Source organism: Pan paniscus, chromosome 19, assembly GCF_029289425.2.
Source record: "Pan paniscus chromosome 19, NHGRI_mPanPan1-v2.0_pri, whole genome shotgun sequence".
Classification (NCBI taxonomy): Eukaryota; Metazoa; Chordata; class Mammalia; order Primates; family Hominidae; genus Pan; species Pan paniscus.
Window position 1 is genome coordinate 53,113,220 of NC_073268.2, and position 20,068 is coordinate 53,133,287.

Below are 20,068 nucleotides of genomic sequence, written 5' to 3' on the forward strand. Positions count from 1 at the left end.
CCTCTGGGACAGGGCTGGCTGTGCCTCTGACTGGTTGCCCCATCAGTACCCCTCCTCTCCCCCGAGATACCAAACAAGGCCTTCATCCTGAGCCTCTCATCCTCAGAGATGCGAAGGCAGGCCTCGGAGAGCGTGTCGTGCAGGATCTGTGGGAACAGGCTGTGATGCAGGCAGCACATGGGACTCCCCCAGCCGGGACCCAGGCTGGACTATACTAGGGTGAGTGGCAATGTGGGAGGGGTCCCATTTTGCAGCAGTGGGGTCATCTGTAAGCTGGGTCATCTGTGTAAATCAGATCCCACTTACAGGGCCCTCTCCTTTCTCCTCACCCCCACAATCCAGGCCACCCTTCCTAGGCCACCGTTTCCTAATCTATATAGGGGGGTTTACAGGGTTTACATTTGATCTCTGGGCCATGTCTAGCTCAGACAGACTATGGCTCTGATTAGGTTGAACTGTGGGCTCACTGACCCTGCCCATGGGAGGGGGAGATTCAATAAAACAGCTGCCCATCCTCACCCCTGTCAAGGACCCCAAATCCCAACATGCAGAGGCAGGCTTTGCAGCTAGCTCATCTTTGCGTCCACACAGCCCTGCTGAGTTCACTGAGGCAGAAAGGGGAGACAGGACCTCACCTGCCGGAACAGGAGGTCAAGCTGCACAGGATGGCTGTAGCTGTCCTTGGGGTAAAACACCTGCAGGGGCGGGGCTTCAGTGGGTACTGTCCGACTGCCCCCTGGCCTTGCTTCACACCCGGCCCCGCCCCCTAGATGCCGTTCCGCCCCGGCTGTAACTCCACCCCTGGTTTCAGCCCGGCCTTTTTCTGTCCTCCTGGGCTCCCTCCCCAAGTCCTAGACCCTCCTCTGCCCGCTTCAGCCCCTCCCCTGCCCCGCTTCAGCCCCTCCCCTGGCTACGGCTGTGCTCGGCACCTCTTTGCGCAGGAAGATCTTCCAGGGGGCGTCCTGATAGCCGTAGAAGTTGGGATTGATGAGGCGGTGCAGCCGCGTCTGCGTGAGTTCCTCAGGGGGCTCCAGCGATCGCGAGGGCAGAGCTGGAGAGCGCGGGGATCAGGGAGTCAGGAGAAGGCACCTCGTTTTTTTATTTAATTTATATATATATATATATATTTTTTTTTTTGAGACGGAGTTTCGCTGTTGTCCCCCAGGCTAGAGTGCAGTGGCGCAATCTCGGCCCACTGCAAGCTCCGCCTCCTGGGTTCAAGCGATTCTCCTACCTCAGCCTCCTGAGTAGCTGGGATTACAGGCGCCCGCCACAACGCCTGGCTAATTTTTTGTATGTTTAGTAGAGATGGGGTTTCACCATGTTGGGCCGGCTAGTCTCGAATTCCTGACCTCAGGTGGTCCGCCCGCCTCGGCCTCCCAAAGTGCTGGGATTACAGGCATGAGCTACTGCGCCCGGCCACAGGCACCTCTTAGGATGAAGTGGGAGAGGCAGGGCGGGTGGAGGAGGGGACCCAGGAGCGGTCCACGGAAACAGCTGCTCACAAGGGTCACATATGACCCAGCCTTTCATTCAACACATAAAAACACCTATTGGATGTGCCCACCACCACGCCCAGCTAATTTTTGTGTTTTTAGCAGAGAAGGGGTTTCACCATATTGGCCAGGATGGTCTTGATCTCTTGACCTTGTGATCCGCCCGCCTCGGACTCCCAAAGTGCTGGGATTACAGGCGTGAGCCACTACGCCCAGCCAAAACACCTATTGTATACAGGCCTGGGCTAAAGGCTGAGATGGCCCCACAAATAAGGTAAACAATGCCCCTGCCCTGGAGTTTAGTGCCCATGGCAGGTGTGGGTGGCACAGATCATTCAGAAACAAAGCTCTCACTGCCCGAGGCTGGGGTGGCAGTAAAGCAGGGTGGTTTAGGATGGATCCTGGAGAGCTGGTCTGTGAGGTCCTTCACTCCTAGCAATCTAGGCAGACCTTGCCGAGGTGACAGAGGTGACATTTGAGCTGTGACATGAATGGTGAGAAGGAGCCAGGCATGCAAAGGTCTTGGGGAAGAGCATTCTAGGCACAGGGAACATGCAAGGCAGGAGCGGGCTTGGAGTGTTCCGAGAACAGAGAGGAACAGAATGTGCCAAGGGGAGGAAGAGAGGAGATGAGGCTGGGGAGGTGGGCACGTCATGTCGCGTCTCATAGGCCACGGTGAGGAGTTTGGAGCTTATTGTAGGAGCCATCAGAGGGTTTTTGTCAGGGGCAGGATGGGAACTGCTTTATAGCTGTTAAGATCACTGCAGCTGCTGAGAGACAAAGGGTGTAGAGGTTAGGGCTTCAACTGTGATGCCAGGAGGCCTGAGCTGATATCCCTGGTCTGACACTTTTGAGCTGTGTGACCTTAGGCAAGCCAGTTAACCTATCTGTGCCTCCATTTCCCCATCTGCAACATGTAGGAACAACAGTGCTACCTTGAAGGGTTCTGGTAGGATTACATGAGGCCAGGATGGGCCTGGCCTGAGATCTGTGCTACTTAAGTATTGACATTATAATTACACCAATGTGCTCACAAGATGTACACAGGGGCTCAGGGAGATAGACACACACACTCCACCGACACACTCACCTGTGCCCACAGACTTCCTCATATACTTGGACACCCTCCCCTCCCTCCCTCCTGGCCCTCTCACCTGAAGTGGGTGCCATGGATGGCCTTGGTGCACTGGTCACCGGCTTCACCAGGGCCACGGCCTCTCTGGACACCTGTCCCACCCCAAAGAGACTGCTCAGGGGGCAACAGGCAGGCCCTGTGGAGGGGCAGTGGCAGGGCCACAGCTTATAGGGGTAGCTGGTTTCAGAGGATCCCTGAGGCCCCTCTTTGTCTTCTGTTCCACCTGGGCTCAGCCCCACCTTCCCCCCTCACCTGGGTGCCAGGTGCAGCTGCCAGGTGGGTCATCTGCCCTTTCAGGATCATCAGGGCCTCCTCGTGAGGGTCTGGCCGCTTCATGAACACTTTCCCGCCATCCTTCCTGTGGGCATTGGAGTACTGTGGTGGGTTGACACTGAGTCTCCCTTTCCCATCACATAGTTTGACAGTAGGAAACTTCCTCCTCCTCCACCACCCCCTATCATTATAAATGAGAATCCAGGGAGAAGCAGAGACTGGCCTGAAGTCCTACAGCACAACCTAGACAACAGCAGGGCCTCATCTGGACTCATCAGTATAAAGAAACTCCCTCCCTGACAGGAGCTGGGCAGGGCGCTTCAACCCAGTAAGCTGGTGGGCCATGATGGACACTCAGGCACAGTGAGGGGGCTGGAGGGCTGGGGGCAGGGGCAGTGCTGACCTGAGGGCCTCAGGCCGGCCTCCCCGGAACGGCTGCTGGTACTGCCTGACAATATTCTTGATCTGCTGTGTGGGCTGTGGGAAGTGCTCAGAGTTGAGCGTAGAGTACCGGACCAGCTCTGGGGAGGGTGAAGCTGTGGGCAAGGGGCGTGGTGGGAACAGGGTGAGGCCACAAGGGGCACAACCACACCACCAGGCCTGTCCTGGGAAGCCCCAGAGGCTCGGATAGGGCACTCACTGGTTTCTGGAGAAGCCTGATCCTGAGCTAGAACAGGGGCAGCCACAGGCTTGAAGGGGAGCCTTGGAGCCTTGGCCAGAGGGGCTGGGGCTAAGGGCTTTGGAGTGGCACGCAGGAGCACGGGTTTGGCAGGGGGACCGGTGCCTACAGACGTCGGCTGTGCCTCTGGTGCTGGGGGTTTCTGTGGAGAACAGGACGTGAGGGTGGGCTGCCTGGGATATACCAGGCTGCTCTCTGGGACTCCAGATCTCTGTCAGAGATGGGTTGTGGAGCTCCTGGGCTCAAAGAGGCACAATAGTGCCCTGGAGCAGCACAGCATTCCTCTTTACAGCTTGTGTCTCCAAGCAACCCCTGCACCCTGGGCAGGCCAGGCTCACCTCTGCGGGCAAGGATCTCAGGGCAGCACTCAGGGGCTGCTGCTGGAGTGCCATGGCCTGCAGGGTCATCTCCCGGGCCTGGGGAGAGGTGGCAGTGGTGACCAGGCAGGTCCATTCTCCACCCCCCAGCAGTCCCTCCCTCACTCACCAGCAGCACGGCCTGTTTGTGGATGAAGGCTTGCTGCAGAGCCAATGTGGAGGCATCCAGGCCTGGGACTGAGGGGAGGGGGCAGAAGGCACAGATGGCACCGGAGATGCCCTCCTCCCTGTCCTCTCAGCCCCCATCATGCTGTGGCTGCCTCCATTCTAGCACACCAGCAAGTGGCTCTGGCCCTGCCCAACCCTGGAACCACCCTGGGGAGGCACTGACTTGGCTTTGGCTCTGGGGGTCTCCTGGGGGTGTCTTCAGTACCACTACTGCTGCCTCCACCGGGCTGGCCTCCCCCTTTCATGCGGTAGGCAATGGCTGTTGGCTTCTCCAGGTCCTGGGGGCAGTGGGTGGCTCAAGTGACCATCTCATTGTTGTACTCCCAAGGTTCCATGGCAACAGGCACCTGACACTGGCCTCTTCCCCACCCTCTCGTGGGAGGGGGCAGCCTCCCACTGGCTCAGTGTCTGCTGTATGCTCAGCCTTTACCCCTATGGCATCCCAATCAGTCGTATCCATAACCATATGAGCTCCCAACCCATCCCCTCTTCCCCAGAGGAGTAAACTGAGGCTCAAGGAGGGGTTGTGCCCTGCTCAGGGCTGCGTATCATGCCAGGGGCAGTGGGGGTGGGGTGGGTTCTGGAGTTTCCAGAGTGAGTAAGGGTACCTGAGGGGTCTCGTGAGATCTGGGGCTAGAAGACCCAGGGACCAAGGTCATTCAACTCCATCCAGATAGAGATATTTTAGTGGCCCCAGGGGGCTGGCTGCCACCAAAGGTGCACTTCTTCCCTTTCTTTTTTTTTTTTGTTTGAGACAGGGTCTTGTTGTTGCCCAGGCTGGAGCACAGTGGTGCAATCACAGCTCACTGCAGCCTCAGACTCCTGGGCTCAAGTGATCCTCCCATCTCAGCCTCCTAAGTAGTTGGGACTACAGAGGCATGCCACCACACCTTGCTAGAGGTGCACTTTTAACTGTGGGTCCTTCCAGGATCAGCCAAGAGCAGCTCTAGCTGTGAAGAGACCCTCATCCTTTGTCCAGCCTCCAGCAGACATCCAGATGGGACACACCACCCCATGACCCTGGCTGTGAGAAGCTCTCAGGTCACCCTGTACAAGTGTGTGACTTGGGTGTACATGCTGTGCCTGCTGTCTGCAAATGACCCACCCCACACCATCCCTACCGCATCCCCGTAGGACAGCACAGGGTCGAAGAGGCTATCCAGGTAGCAGTCCAGCCCCTTGTGGGGCACAGCAGGCTCTCCAAGACTGTCTGACTCTGGAGGGGAAGGCACAAAAATGTCAAGTTCTTTTTTCTTGATGATTTCCACCCCACACAGTCTCTAAGGCTCCCTCCCCACCAGAGACAGCAGCCATTGTTGGTTGACCTTGGTGGGTTGCTGTCCCTCTTTGGGCCTCAGTCTCCCCATTTGTACCGTCCTGATTGTGGCTGCTGTACCCATCAGAGTCAAGTACTTTGGGCATGTGCTCCTGGGGCTGGGGTCTAGTGGACATGTCCTCATCCGAGTCCCAGCTGTTCCCAAACACCCTGTGGAGAAAAGGAACATGGAGCTACTGACCCCCAGAGAGATCCCAGAATCCCCCAAATTTTCTTCTGCACCCTGGTATTCAGTGGCTTTCTCCATTTAAAAGCAGGATCCTTTGGTGAACTCTACCTCCTTAAGAACTGAAGTCTAAGTTCAGGGCTCAGCCTGTCCCAGCAGCTGGGAGGGGCAGGCCTTCTGCCTGGGAGTGGCCGGCCTTCTGCCTGGGAGTGGCCATCTGTGAAGGGGTCCCCCATAGCTACCTACACTTTGGGGCCTCCCCTGCTGGCTGCAGGCCCCTCTGTGCCCACAACGAAGTAGGACTTCTGTCGAGGGAAGTCCCTGAGCAGCTCCAGGTCCGACACCAGGTCTAACACGTAGTCGTGGCCAGCCAGCTCTGCCCACTGGACACCATTCTTCATGGCCACGGTCCAGCCGCGCCAGCCATCTGCCAGCCCCCTGGTGATGGCATGCACAGGAATGGAAATGAGGGACAGAGTCATCAGGCACTACCTGGGGAGATCCTGGGTTATAAGCCAGACCCTAAACATGAACAGAGTGGACCCTATGGGACCCTCTGGGGGATCTGACCTCCCCCCACAACATTCCAGGTACATAAGAGTGTGCTGGGAGGGCATCCTAGGAGCCAACCTGTGCCTCAGAATGTCTCCAGCCACCTCTTCCCCTGTACTCCAGGAGTGCACCGGGCAGGAGAACTGGTCACCTGGGGCGCAGCAGGTGCCGGGCTCAGGTTGGAGCATCTGAGTCCAGTTTGGCTGTGCCTCCCTGCTTGCTTCTTCCTTTCAGGCTTCCTGTATCTGTAGCCTCACTTCCCTGGCTCCCCTTTCCTGGGCCAGGTCCCACCCCCACACACAGACTTTCACGCAGAGCCACATCTGAGAAGGCCCCTCCCCAGCTCCAGAACATTCAGTGGCTTCTGCCATCCCCGGGGCTCACTGGGCCCTGCTGACTCCCACTGCCCTCACTGAGGTGGGGGAAGGCAGCTTACCATTGAAGCAGCCCACGTCCAGCGCCATGCTGGCCTTCTCATAGGTCGCTGTCCACTCGAGCTGGGTCGGGGGTAAGGTGCGGGCAGCCCCCGAGCCCTGCTGTTGGGCCCGGCCCATGGCCTGCATGAGGCGGTGCTGACACACAGCCTGGAAGCCATTCCGCCCATAATCAGACACAAACCTGATGGGTAGGAGTTGGAGCCAGGATCAAGAAGGATCTGAAGCTAGCTTGGGGCTGAGGGCTAGGGGGTGGGGGTAGGAAATTCTGAGGCTAGTCTGAGAAAGGCCCAGGCTATTCCAGAGCTCCAAGGTGAGGCTGAAAAGGCTCCAGGCTAGTTCAGAAGGGTCCCAGGCTAGAGTCCAGTGCTCTGGGACTGCACTTAAGGGGTCCCAGGCTAGCCTACAACAGATCTCAGGGTAGTTTAGAGTCCCATGGCTAAACTGAAAGGGTCCCAGGCTAGTCCAGAAGTATCTCAGGCCAGCACAGAGGTCCAAGGATAGGCCAAAGAGGTACCAGCTTGTTGGAACAAAATGTCATTGACAGGCTGGGGTCTGCAGCTGGGTGTGGGCAACAACCAGAACTCTGTCTCCATTCTCTCACAGGGCAACCTTGGATGATTATCTGCCCTCTCTGAGCCTCTCCTCCAAGTTTTCACCTATAAAAGGGACAGCTGAGGGTTCAACTCAACCCAGGCCCAGTGAGCCCAATCCCTACCAGCCATTCCTCATGCTTCCCTCACCCCCACATCCTACATCTCCTGCAGCTAAGCCTGGCCAAGAGCAGCACTGGTGCAGGCCCACAGTAGCTAGAGAGGGAACCTAGCACCATGCCCTCAGGAAAGCCCCAGGCAGGCAGACCAGCAACGGCCTTACCCTGCTGTCAGCTGCCACAGAGTCACAAGACTGGCCAGGTGATGTCCATTTGCTGCATGCTGGCCTAAGCAAGATTCTGTACACTCTGTAACTCACAGCCACCCTGTTAGGTGGGTTCTGTTGCCATCCCCAAATTATAGGGAAGAAACAGGTTCAGAGAGGGACAGTGACTTGTCTCAGGCCACACAGCAGGTAAGTATCAGAGCTGAGATTCACACCCAGGGCCTGCCTGAGCGATTTCCTTGCAAATCATCCTTCTCACCCAGCAGGGTGACATCATTGTGATGGTTATACCCACATAGCACCCACCATGTGCCCCTCTCTGTTCTAAGCACTTTACGTGTGTTTATATATTTTATCCACACAAGAGCCTAAGAAGTAGGTATTATCATTATGCCATTTTTTTTAACATCAGACAGGGTCTTGCTCTGTTGCCCAGGCTGAAGTGTAAGTGGCATGATCTTGGCTCACTGCATCCTCAACCTCCTGGGTTCAAGCAATGCTCCTGCCTCAACCTCTTGAGTAGCTGGGACTACATGCCTGTGCCACTATGCCTAGCTAATTTTTAAATTTTTTGCAGAGACAAGGTCTCAATACATTGTCCAGGCTGGCCTTCAACTCCTGGGCTCAAGCGATCCTCCCATCTTGGCCTCCCAAAGTGCTGGGATTACAGGCCTGAGCCACTGCGTCTGGTCTTGTGCTGATGTTTTAGCAAGGTTTGAGGGTGACACATCTCATGCCTGAGCATGAAAACTCAATCATCACACTTATAAACTATAAAAGAATAACCCCCATTTGATATGTAAGGAAACTAAAGCCCAGAGGGGTTAAGTAACTTACCCAAGGTCACACAGCTCATATATGGCTGAGCTGGGATTTGAACCCTGATTGTCTGAGTCCCGTATCCATGCTCCTAACCACCCCATTAAACTGTCATGCTGTGAGAGGTCAATGCTCTTTTCCAAATTCTCCACATGCTGGTCTTGTCCCACTCTGAGTTCTGGAAGTCCCTCATCCAGTCTGACCTAACTCCTAGCCCCTGCAGTGAAGGCCTGCCCTCCTTTCTTGCTCTGAGCCCAGCAGAAACGCAGAGCAGCCCTGGCCAGCCTCCATGCCTGAGCTTCCCAGCATAGAGATCTGACTCCTGGCCTGATCTTTAAGACCCTGCCTTGGGCTCCACTGCTGGTGCCACCGTCCCTCGTGTCCCAGCCCCTATCCAGTCCCACTCACTTGAGAAGGTACTTGTTGAAGCACGGGGAAGGTGCAAAGCCACTGAGGCAGGCGGCCAGCAGCAGCCAGCCCCGCTCAGCATTGTGGGCATTGTGATTGTGCCACACCTGATTGGCCAGCTGTGCCAGGATCTCGTCCCGCAGCTCAGGCACCGCCAGCCCCTTCTGCACAATGTAGTTCCCGAAGATGTTCTCCCGGGCACCATGCAGGTGGGGGTCGCCCATGAAGCGCAGGATCTGGGCCACGAACAGAGTCTCCTGGGCATCTCAGAAAGTTGTTCCTTCCAGTCCCCACCCCACAACATGCATCCCTCTCATGTCCCTCCCATGTGTGCCCCTGCCCATATAAATGTCACTTATATTACAATATAACTGCTATATATATAGAATATTTTTTTGAGATGGAGTCTCTGTCACCCAGACTGGAGTGCAGTGGTGGGATCTCAGCTCACTGCAGCCTCAACTTCCCTGGGCCTAAGTGATCCTCCCACCTCAGCCCCTCAGGTAGCTAGGATTACAGGCACATGCAGCCACACCCAGCTAATTTTTGTATTTTTAGTAGAGACAGCGTTTCACCATGTTGCCCAGGCTGGTCTCAAACTCCTGGACTCAAGGGATCTGCCTGCCTTGGCCTCCCAAAGTGCTGGGATTACAAGTGTGCCACCGTGCTTGGCCTACAACTGCCATATTCTATGCCGAATGACCAGGCAGTTTACCTCAACTATGGGAAAACTAAAGATCCAAAGTATGTGTCATCTTTCCTGTTCATGAACCTTCTAGAGCTCCCCATGCAGCCCTAGCCCCCTCCCTGCACCCCTGGCCTCCAGCCAGCCCCCACCTCCTGCTCTATCTAGGCCGCAGAGGGTTCTTTTTAACATTCAGATATGACCACAACCCTCCCATGGAAGCACCTGCCTTGGCTCCCTAGGTGCCTTGGGATGAAATCTAAGCTCTGGGTCTGTAATCAAGGCCTCACTGGCCAGTCTCACCCTTGCCCTCTTGACTCTGTTCTGACCACACCAATTTCCTCTTCTCTGTGTACTTTCTCCACTCTCCCTGCCTGGCAAATTCCCCTCCAGCTCAAATGCCTTCTCCTCCAGGAAGCCCTCTCTGGCCCTGCCCAGGGCTGAATTAGTGGCCCCATCAGACTCCCTAGACTTGGTGCTTCCCTCTGTCCATACTGGTGGTCACTGGCTGGGTCAACTCTGCCTCCCCCTTCAGACTGAGAAGTCCTTAAGGAGAAGATCTGGGTCTCTTCTTGGTGTCCTTGAGAGGCTCCAAGGCAGAATTTTTTTTTTTTTTTTTTTTTTTTTTTTTTGCCAGGAAGATGGCTGGGAGAAGAAAAGCCACCAGTCCTCAGAGAGGAAGCCAGATTTCCCCCTCTGACATAAAAGTCTGTCCTTTGGGGAAGAGGTGTGGGGCTCATGGGTTGGGCTTGGGGAGGGCTGGGAAGACTGGGAGCCTCATGGCCCAGCTTCAGGGCCAGGGGCTAAGAATTAGAAGGTGGGCTGAGGCAGACCCCATACCAGCTTGAAGATGCTCACGGCTTCTGCATGGTGCTCGGCTGGCAGCTGCGTGAGGGGTGTCCTCAGGGGCACTGTCAGCATCCCAAAGGCAGGTTCCTAAGACACAGGGCAGGCACATGAGCAGACAGAGCTGGGACTGACAGGCACATCTGGACCCACTGCTCTGTGCCACATGGGGCTCCAAGGCCTATGAGGCAGGGGCTTTGGTCCTCAGTGTATGGATGGGGAAACTGAGGGCTGGTGAGGGGCCACCACAGTGGCCCTCAGCAAGTTGGTGGTAGGGACAGGATAAACCTTCATCTCAAGGGGAGGAAATCAGAGCTGGGCTGACATGCTATGGCTCCACCAGTTGTTCAATTTCTGAAATATTTCCAGACTGGTTGGTGGTAAACAGCCCTGCCCGAGCCCCTGAGGGCTCTCCACTGCTATCCAGACCTCAGGGATCTCCCAGATTCCCTATGATCCAGCAACTAAAAGGCTCATACCCAACACCACAGGGCACAGCCAGGAGCCTGCCCCAGGGCAAGGACAATGTCCATTCTAATTGGTCAGCGCCTATCAGCCAGGGAGCCTTGGACTTCAGCTAGCCCTTACCTTGAAGTGGCACTGGACAAACTTGGCCATAGGATAGTTGTTGATGTCCAGGGGCAGTGTGACACGGGGCTCAGCCTGGAGTCGAGGAGTCCTCACAGGGGCCACCTGAGGCACCTGGGCCAGCCCGAGGCCTGTGGAAAGAGGAGAGAATGCGGTGCCTGCTCTGATCTGCCTGGGCCCTCCCCCCGCCTGGTGCTGACCCACCTGCCACTGCTTGCAAGAGCCCAGCCAGCTCAGCCGGTACCTCCAGGTGCCCCACAGCGACTACCTCCCGCTTGCTCAGCTCCTAGAGGGACAGTGCATGGGACAGGGACAGGCCTGCCACATCCCCACCTGCCAGCCTCCCTCCTTGGCCCTGCTGCCACCCAGACCCACACCCACCTCCTGCTCCCATAGCAGCGCCCCCTCCCCCTGGCGCCTCCACTCTGCCCTCAGCTTCAGAAGAGAAGATGTCAGGTTGGGGAGTGGCAGGCAGAGGTGACGACGGGCACCCAGGCAGGCCAGGCCAGCTTACGCAAGGCGGCCACACTCAAGCAAGGGGGGCAGCTTGCCTGTTGTGTGGAGGTGACTGCCCCACTCCACAGGTGGGGCGGGAGGGTGAGGTTGGCCAGAGAAAAGGGGAGGGAAAAGGAGAGAGCAAGAGAGAAACAGAGGCAAGCGGAGGGAGAAAAACGCTGGGGAAAGAGACCCACAAGGAGGATTTGTGGGAAGTGGCTGAGCACTGTGTCATGGGAAGCCCGTAGCGCCACCTTCAGTAAAGGCTACCTACTGCTTCATTGCTTTGGGAACTGCATTTGTCTTTCTGGTGGCTGGTTTACATGACAGTGGGTCAAGACATGAAGGTAAGAGCAAAACCATACCCAGTGACATTCAGGTCACCAAATTCTAATGGCCCTCAATTCCCGAAGACCCCACTGTGAACCCAGCACCAGGCCAAATCCTTCAATGCAACATCTCATTTAACCCTCTCCACAATCACAAGGGGTAGATGGGAAAATCGAGGATAGACAATGGCCAAAGTTAAAGAGCTAGTGGGTGGCAGAGGCAGAATTTGAACCCAAGACTGCCTGAGGCCAGTAGTCTCCTCTTGGGTGCTAAGTGCCCTTTCCCCTTCTCTGCTGTCCCCTTGGACCCAGATAGGGTAGGGCCTATACCTTGAGATAGCGTCGGCGGCTCACGTATGCGTGTACCAGGGACCGGAACTTCACCAGACTCCTCCTCATCTGCTGATAGCGTTGCCTGGGTTGGGGGAGTGGGGAGGTCAGGGATTGGGGCCACAGGGTGACAGGGTGACCAAAAGGTAGAGAGGCCCTTGTCAGCCTGGCCTGGGAGCCAGTGCCCACATCTCACTCTTGGGGTCCTTTGGCTTAAAGGGAAACTGGAGCTCAGAGAGGGGCAGTGACTTTGCCAAGGTCACACAGCATATTAAGTAGCAAGGCCTGGATTAAACCTGCCTGAATAATTTATTTCCCAACAGCTTATAATCTCAGGTCCCTGAAATGCAGGGTAAGGCCCCTCTTGGCTGAATGGATTCCCACCCACCAGTCACAAGGGCCTGGGGTTGGCTGGGAAGGGCATTCAAAAGCAGAGACACAGAGAATCTGATCATTCTCCTGCAGAGGCCTCCACCCTCAGCTTGCATGCCTCCAGGGATAGGGAGCTCACCACCTAAGTTCAGGCGTGACCTCTCCCGAGCCTGACCATAGGTCTCCTAGGAATCCTGCCTTTTCTGTGCCTCACCTGGCAAGGTAGCCACGGGCCCGGCTTTGCAGCAGGATGATCTTGTGGCGCAGAGAGCGGAATTGCCGCTTAATGAAGAAGCCACGGAGGCAGCGCTGCAGAGTGAGGGCTGCCAGATTCAGGACATGCTCTCGCATACTCTCCAGCAGCTGGTATAGGTGTTCCTTAAGGAACAGCTAAGGACAGGAGGAAGGCACTGAGGCAGATAGGAGCCAGGAGGCTGGACTAAGGGCCCCTCCCTCTCTAGAAGTCCGTGGAGACAGAATAGGCAGGGCAGCCTCCTGGAGCAGGGCTAGAGGGATGCGGTGGACTTGGAGAGGTTGAAGAGAGGATGCTGGTGAATCAGGTAGTTAGCATTCCATATCCCAAGCTCATCTGGGTTGCTCCTGGGATGGCAGTCTCTAGCTTGGACATTTCTGACTCAGTAGTTGTGAAGCCCCCAAACTTGGGGTCTCCAAGGGCTGACTGTCGGGCAGGACTCACCTTGCTGACCCCAACACGGTACATGTTTGGCATGACTTTGCACAGGCGACTCAGCACTGACACACACATGTCCCCATTAGCCGGCAGGTCATGCTTGAGGGCCACTAGACAGCAGTACCTGGTAGGGGGCCCAAAGTTAGTCTGGGGCTATGAGACCTACCCGAGGTGCCTGCTAGACCATGGGGTTACTGCCCCCAGCCAGGTGTCCAAAAAGCCTGGTCCCAGTGGTGGCTCCACAAATAGTTTATTCTAATCTGAAAAAAGGCACTCCATCCTCAAGACTCTTTACTTCTGGATGTCAGACAATTGTTATAATAGATGATTTCAGTACAACAGGACACTTGACTGCCACCTGCTGGAAACTTGTCATTGTAACTACTAAAACCATTCTAATAACACGGAGCGTTGATTAGACATATTATAGGTTATATAACATATAACTACAAAAAAAGGCAAAACAATAAATGTATCTACCACATTAACAGTTAGCATGTGGTAGCCTTGTGAAGTGTACAACCTGAGCAACTGTGCATGGCAAGCCCTGTACTGCCTGGGTTGTGTATTCCTGGGGCCATGGGGAGTTGGGCAGGGATTTGTAGAGCTCAGGAACTACCGTAACCAAGATACCTGTCGATGAACCCCTGGAAAGGCAGGCGCACTGGAAATCCCTCCTTGCGGATCCTCACGGTCTCCAGCACCCCTGAATAGCGTAATTGTGCCATTACCACATCTGGCTCAAAGAGACCTGGCTCCTGTAGGGATGCCCAGAGAGGGAGTCTGCACATTGGCTCAGCCATGTGCAAAGGGCATTATCATGGTGAATATTCCCAGTGCTAGGCTGGGCAGATGCAGGTCCTGAGAGGCCAAGCCACTTGCCCAAGGTCACACAGCATGGGCAGGAGGATTTGGCTCTCTCAGAGGCCTCAGCTCTCACTCACCTTCTTGTGGTTGGGCTTCAGGCAACGCATGAACAAGGGGTTACACCTGGCAGTGGCAGGAAGACGACAGCATGAGGCCTCAGAAAAAGAAGGCGCTCAACCTCTGAGGGTCATGAGGTGGGTTAAGGATGAGGCTGGGTGCTCCGCCCACCTGCCCCCCACCCCACCTCTCCATCTTTTCCACCAGATCCAGGAGTGACTGCTGGAACTTGGCGGCCACAGTGTGCGCCTTGTAGAGCCGAGTGACGGAGCTGCTCTTGCCCAGGCGCTGAGGGGCAGCCTGTGGGGCATGGCTGGAGAAGAGGTGTGCCACCACCTGGGCAGGGGTCGGGGCAGGGAAAACAGACAGGCAGGGTCCGGGAGACCGAAATGAGGAGGAACAGAGAGCAGGAGTAAATCTCTGGATCAGGGGGATCTGAAGACTAACTGGACCCCTGTTCTCTCTGCAAGGCCTCTGTCATCCTGGCTTGCATGCTTCTCAAAACAGGTGGGGCTCAGCATCTTCCAAGGGATCCATCCCATAACTGGCTTTTTCCCCTTCAGTCTAAGGAACACACAGTTACTGACTGTGTGCCTGGCCCCAAGGTGGCCTGTTAGATACATGGTTGTGAACTCTGGCTATGACCTCATGAGGAGGTTGCCCAGTTGACAGGAGGAAGCGGAGGGCCAGATAGGGGAGGTGATGTTACCAGGCCTGTGCTCTGTCATAGGGCCATCTGCTGGCCGTAGTGTAGCTGGGATGCAGGGCCTCCCCAAGCCTTCAAGGAACCCAAAGTTGGTCCCCCTAGCTCTTCCCCCGGGCCTTATGGGTGGGGTGGGAGAAACTGAGAACACCAGGAGGTGGGACTGGGGGAACAGGTCTGGCAAGAAGCCAGGAAAGAATGGGCCAGGGAATGGGGTGGGGCCCAGAGTGGGGTAAGTACAGGGCAAGGCCACAGCTGGTGGGGTACAGGGTTAGAACTGGGAGCGGGGCCAGAGTCTAGCCACTGGGGCTGTGGGGAGCCAGAGGACAGGATCAGGATGAGGCGCTAGGTTTAGGGCAGAGCCAAGCTAGGTGGGAACAGGCCAGGAACAGGGTGTCCAGGCCACCCTTGTCTTTGTCTGGCCAAAGCTAAGCGGAGCCAGGACGTGGCAACACGGTCCCAGGCCTGAAGGCAGGCTGGGTGTGGGGGTGGGGACATGCCTGGGGGCAGGGCCAGAGCGGTGGAAGGCGAGGCTTACCCGTGTCCGGCTCCGTACAAACAGGTCCAGCACATCCTGGCGCACTTGGTCGTGGTTCTTGTCCAGGAACTTGTGCACCTGAAAAGGGGAACAATGGCCTGGGTAATCCTGGCTTCTGTCTCTCTGTCTATCCTAGGAGGGACTGGATCCTCCTCACTTCTATGGTCCCCACCCCTCCAGCCCCCACCATTCTCCCTACTCCTGGGGGAGGGGAGCATTCGCCATGGCTTCTCATGACCAACCTGGGTCTTGGCCTCACCCTCAGTGAAGGACATTGTCCTGTGCCCATTCTACAGATGAGAAAAATAAGGCCCGGATGGGGACAGAGGCATGGAATCCTAGCCTGAGACACCTCCAGGGCAGGAATGTGCCTCAGATAATAGTGATGAGGGTGACCACAGTGATGTCACTATTGATGAGCTACTCTTTATCAAACCCACCCTACATTTTTCACACCCACCCCATGAGTTGGGCACTATTATTACCCCATTTTCCAAGTGAGAGAACTGAGGCTCAGACCGGCTAAGCAATTTGCTCAAGGTCACAGAGCTGGGGCACAGCAGAGCCAGAATTGGACCTGGCTGTGAATGTCTGGGGCCAGTGTTGTGCTTCTGTGTCTCGAACAGCTAGCAGCACTGCAGCACCAGCGGCCAGGCCGACTGTCTTAGGGCTCACCTGGTAGGTGACCTTGCCTGCATAGTGCTTGATGGTGAACTCAGGCAGCGGCATCTTGGGTTTGGAATAGAGCGGGTTGGCGCCATGATGGTAGTGGCACTTCTGTAGGAAGGTGTGGTCTGTAGCCTGGGGGCAATTTAGGGATCAGTGGGTGGGCAGGAGGCCTGGACACCCTGTTCCTGGCCTGGTGGCAACCTCACTATCCCCGGCTGCTCCCAATTGAGCACCAGAGAGGAACAACTCACAGCTTCCCATGGCTGCCCATCTCCCTGGGTCAGAAGGCGAGTGCCTTAGCTAGGCACTGGAGGCCTGAGTGGTCCCTTGAAGATAGGTGTAGCTGGGTGAGCTCCTAACTGCCTCCCCTCCAGGCCAACTGCCTTTGCACTCTATTGATCTCACTGCCATTCCACCCTTGTGTTTTGCAATCAGGATTTGAGGCCCAATCCCAAGGTTACCTACTCCAGGAAACCTTCTGTGGCTTTCCAGACTGGTGTAGCCTCTCTTCTGAACACCCACAGCGGCCCATCTGGCCTCAATCACCCCAGGTTGTGAATAGTAGGTCGGGTGTCCCAACCCCCCACTGCCTGACTCAGGCCAGAGCAGAGAGGAATGAAGGAGTCAGGGTGGGATGAGGACATGAGGCTGAGAGATCTGTGACCTGACTAGGCTCACACAGTGCCTGCGGCTCACCTGGGGAAAGCAACACTGGTCGTCAAGGATCCGCAGGATGCCATAAGGCTTCAGTGAGATGAGGTTGATGCAGGGCTGGTTGTCAGCAAAGGTGATCTCCTGCCAGTCGATCTGCTCACGGATGTACTCCTCCTGCAGGCAGTGGGCAGCAGGAGCTCAACCTCCCATCCCTGTCCAGGGCCCACCCACCCTCCCTCCCATGTTGATTCTGAAGGAGCCTGGCCAGCAGCACCTCTGCTTGCATACCTCCCAGAACAGGGAGCTCACCCCCTAATAAGGCAGCATGAGCCAACTCAGGGTCCTGCTGCTCCCTCTGCCTGGGACAGCCCAGTAGAGGAGAAGAAGGACCCCCACCAAGGGGACTCCTCTCTGAGCACAGCACCTCAGCACCTTTCCCTCCAGAACAGAGGCCTTCCCATGGGCTGGTCCCCAGCTTAGAATGCCTTTCCCTCTACTGTCTACTGATGTCAGAATTGCCCTTAAACAACCAGTATATCCTCATCTGTCTCCAAGGAGGTCCACTGGCCAGTCAAGACAGGGACAGGAGTATTAATGGGGCCTACACACCTGCTCCTCCTGGAAGACGATCTTGTTGAAAAGGTACTGAAGGTTCTCGTTTGCGTAGTTAATACACAGCTGCTCAAAGCTGTTGAAGCTCAGGTCCTGCCAGGTGGATGGGGGTGCTGGGACTGGTCCTTCCTTGGCCAACAGCCTGTTTGCCCCTACCTTCCCTGGTGGCAACTTCAAAAAGCTGGAGCTCAGCCACAGGCCCTCAGCTCACAACCCTCCACAGCTCCTGCTGCACCCAGGACAGAATCTGACAGGCTCTGTCCTGACAGCACAGGCAGTGCCTGAAGGCCAAGGCTCTGGGGACTTCTGCCTGGGTTCAAATGCTGGCTCTGCCATTTTCTAGCTACATAACCTTGAATAACAGCCCCATGCCTCAGTTTCCCCATCTGTAAAATGAGGATACTGACAGTACCTGCCTCACAGGGTTGCTGTAAGGATGAAGTGAATTAACAAAGTGCTTTAAACAGCACGTGGCACATAACAGGTGCCACGTGAGTGCCTGTGATGGCTGCATGGTGATCTTGCCCTGTCCCTCACCACTTCCTTTGCTGTGCACTCGCACAACAGTCACCCCCCAACACACGAAGTCCAGTCCCAGACCTCATGACCCGCCACCCCTCCCAGCCCTTGCATATTCTGTTCCCTGCACCTACAGTGCCTTTGCTGGGTCTCAGGAGTGTCTCATCCTCATCCAGGAAGTCTTCCCCACCCAGCCTCACCTGGAAGCTCCCCAAGGGCAGGGCCCTGGCTGGTCCTTTCTGGGCAGTTGGTATTGCCCAGCACAGGGCCTGGCCCAGAGGCCTTGGGAGTACTTGTGGTGAGTAAAGAAAATGGAAGGAGACAAGGGAGATGGTGACAGGGAGGGGTCCATGAAGGGAGGATGGCACCTGCTGCAGGCACAGAAAGGGATGGGAAGGGCAGCCCGAGACGCCTGAGGGAGGCGAGACCTTGCCTATGTCCCCCGCCCCTCAGCCTCCTACACGGCCCCACCTCGAAACCATAGATGTCCAGGATGGCGATGGACAGTGTGTCCTGCCTTGGGGACACCAGCGCGTTGACCCTGGTGATGAGCCAGCTGAACAGCAGTGCATACAAGACCTTGGCGATGGCATCCCTGGAGCAGAGGTGGTGCTGGTGTGAGCAGGACACCGTGGTGGGGTGCTGGGCCTCGGGGCTCAGGCAGGGGAGGGCGTGGCCTCACCTGGCATCCACAGCGCTCTCCACAGTTAGGGGCGTGAAGATCTTCTCTCGCATTGTCTCCTAGGGAGGGGCACAGCCCTTGAGTGACATCAGGCTGGCCACTCTGCCTCCAGAAAGCCCCCAGGGGACTAAAAGAGTGGGATCATGGAGAAGGGAGGCTGGAGGGATGTTGTGACTGTGCACACAGAGACTAGGCAGGACCACCCCTGCCCCCACTCTGACTCTGCCTGGCAATGCTGGTAGTAGTGGGGACTGCAGGTCTAATGGGGGAGACAGAGGCATCAGCAGATACAATGAGACCAACCCTGGGAAGGGAGAATGGGCCTAGGACTGTGAAAGACCAGAGGAGGCACTGACCCGTCCAAAGATTAGGGAAGGCTTCTTAGAGGAGGGGATACCTGGATAGGGTCTTAAAGGATGAGTAGGTGTGAAAAGAGGAAGAGCATTCCGGGTAGAGGAAACAGCCTATGCAACAGTCTGAGACTGGAATCTGAAATGTCTTTGGGGTCTGAAATTACTCCCCTCCATGCCTGACCGGGGGACAGAGAGAGCAGGAGAGAGGGAGAGGCTGCCCACAAAGGATCGGCACAAGGCAGCTCTGTCCAGGCCCTGGTAGAAAGCTTTGTTCGAAGGCCAGATGCCCACACTCACGGTCACTTTGAAGGTGATGGCCTTCTGCAGGCCCTCAGGGGAGATCTGCAGCAGCTCTGCCACGGCCTGGATCTCTCGGGCACTCACCACTGAGGCCACCTCCTGTGCATCCGTCTATGCAAAATACCAACAGGAATGTGCTTTGAACTAGATAGGCTAAATTTAAAGTTCATATGAAAAACAGGGCCGGGCACTGTGGCTCATGCCAGTAGTCCCAGCACTTTGGGAGACTGAGGCGGGTGGATCACCTGAGGCCAGGAGTTCGAGACCAACCTGACCAACATGGAGAAACCCCGTCTCTACTAAAAATACAAAATTAGCCGGGTGTGGTGGCATATGCCTGTAATCCCAGCTACTCAGGAGGCTGAGGCAGGAGAATTGCTTGAACCCGGGAGGTGGAGGTTGCGGCGAGCCGAAACCGTGCCATTGCACTCCAGCCTGGGCAACAAGAGCGAAACTCCATCTCAAAAAACTTAAAAAAACAAAAATAGCCACGCGTGGTGGTGGGTGCCTGTAATCCCAGCTACTTGGGAGGCTGAGGCAGGAGAATCGTTTGAACCCAGGAGGCGGAGGTTGCAGTGAGCTGAGATCGCGCCATTACACTCCAGCCTGGGCGACAAGAGTGAAACTCCGTCTCAAAAAAATAAAAAACATAAACAGGCTGGGCACGGTGGCTCATGTCTGTAATCCCAGCACTTTGGGAGGCTGAGGTGGGAGGATCGAATGAGGCAGGGGGTTCAAGACCAGCCTGGCAACATAGTGAGACCCTGTCTAAAAAATGTGCTGGGCATGGGACCTAGACCTGTAGTCCCAGCTACTCAGGAGCTGAGGCAGGAGGATTGCTTGGGCCTAGGAGGTTGAGGCTGCAGTGAGCTATGAAAGTGCCACTGTACTCCAGCCTGAGCCATAAAGTGAGACCCTGTCTCAAAAAATAAAAAGAAAAAAAAAGCCGATTAAAAGAAAAAAACCAGTGTAGTCATAGACACAGTACATAAATAGATTAACAAAGCACAATAGAACGTCTGGAATTAGACATAAATGTATATATAAACTTAGCAC

General features: G+C 56.0%; 1 protein-coding gene and 1 non-coding gene across 3 annotated transcripts in view; both read right to left on the minus strand.

Moving 5' to 3' along the window:
• Nucleotides 1–20,068, minus strand: part of LOC100971960 (unconventional myosin-XV) — a 74,160-nt gene that overhangs the window by 27,972 nt on the left and 26,120 nt on the right. For both annotated transcript variants that reach the window (XM_057300317.2, XM_034942284.3), the window contains 33 exons: nt 19,010–19,123; nt 18,360–18,418; nt 18,149–18,272; nt 17,156–17,251; nt 16,589–16,720; nt 15,899–16,024; nt 15,224–15,301; nt 14,170–14,318; nt 14,003–14,048; nt 13,692–13,816; nt 13,065–13,182; nt 12,582–12,757; nt 11,996–12,080; nt 11,223–11,276; nt 11,046–11,127; nt 10,842–10,972; nt 10,248–10,343; nt 8,723–8,958; nt 6,619–6,800; nt 6,261–6,333; nt 5,877–6,068; nt 5,454–5,614; nt 5,250–5,344; nt 4,292–4,406; nt 4,070–4,137; nt 3,922–3,999; nt 3,545–3,725; nt 3,308–3,440; nt 2,884–2,989; nt 2,651–2,723; nt 930–1,051; nt 636–695; nt 71–146 (listed from right to left, as the gene is read on the minus strand). In XM_057300317.2, coding sequence (XP_057156300.2) covers nt 71–146; nt 636–695; nt 930–1,051; nt 2,651–2,723; nt 2,884–2,989; nt 3,308–3,440; nt 3,545–3,725; nt 3,922–3,999; nt 4,070–4,137; nt 4,292–4,406; nt 5,250–5,344; nt 5,454–5,614; nt 5,877–6,068; nt 6,261–6,333; nt 6,619–6,800; nt 8,723–8,958; nt 10,248–10,343; nt 10,842–10,972; nt 11,046–11,127; nt 11,223–11,276; nt 11,996–12,080; nt 12,582–12,757; nt 13,065–13,182; nt 13,692–13,816; nt 14,003–14,048; nt 14,170–14,318; nt 15,224–15,301; nt 15,899–16,024; nt 16,589–16,720; nt 17,156–17,251; nt 18,149–18,272; nt 18,360–18,418; nt 19,010–19,123 — 3,742 coding nt within the window. The remainder of the gene's footprint in view (nt 1–70; nt 147–635; nt 696–929; nt 1,052–2,650; nt 2,724–2,883; nt 2,990–3,307; nt 3,441–3,544; nt 3,726–3,921; nt 4,000–4,069; nt 4,138–4,291; nt 4,407–5,249; nt 5,345–5,453; nt 5,615–5,876; nt 6,069–6,260; nt 6,334–6,618; nt 6,801–8,722; nt 8,959–10,247; nt 10,344–10,841; nt 10,973–11,045; nt 11,128–11,222; nt 11,277–11,995; nt 12,081–12,581; nt 12,758–13,064; nt 13,183–13,691; nt 13,817–14,002; nt 14,049–14,169; nt 14,319–15,223; nt 15,302–15,898; nt 16,025–16,588; nt 16,721–17,155; nt 17,252–18,148; nt 18,273–18,359; nt 18,419–19,009; nt 19,124–20,068) is intronic.
• On the minus strand, nt 8,179–8,278 carry LOC112437684 (small nucleolar RNA U13). Its single transcript, XR_003026241.1, has one exon. It is a non-coding gene; the product is annotated as a small nucleolar RNA U13 (small nucleolar RNA).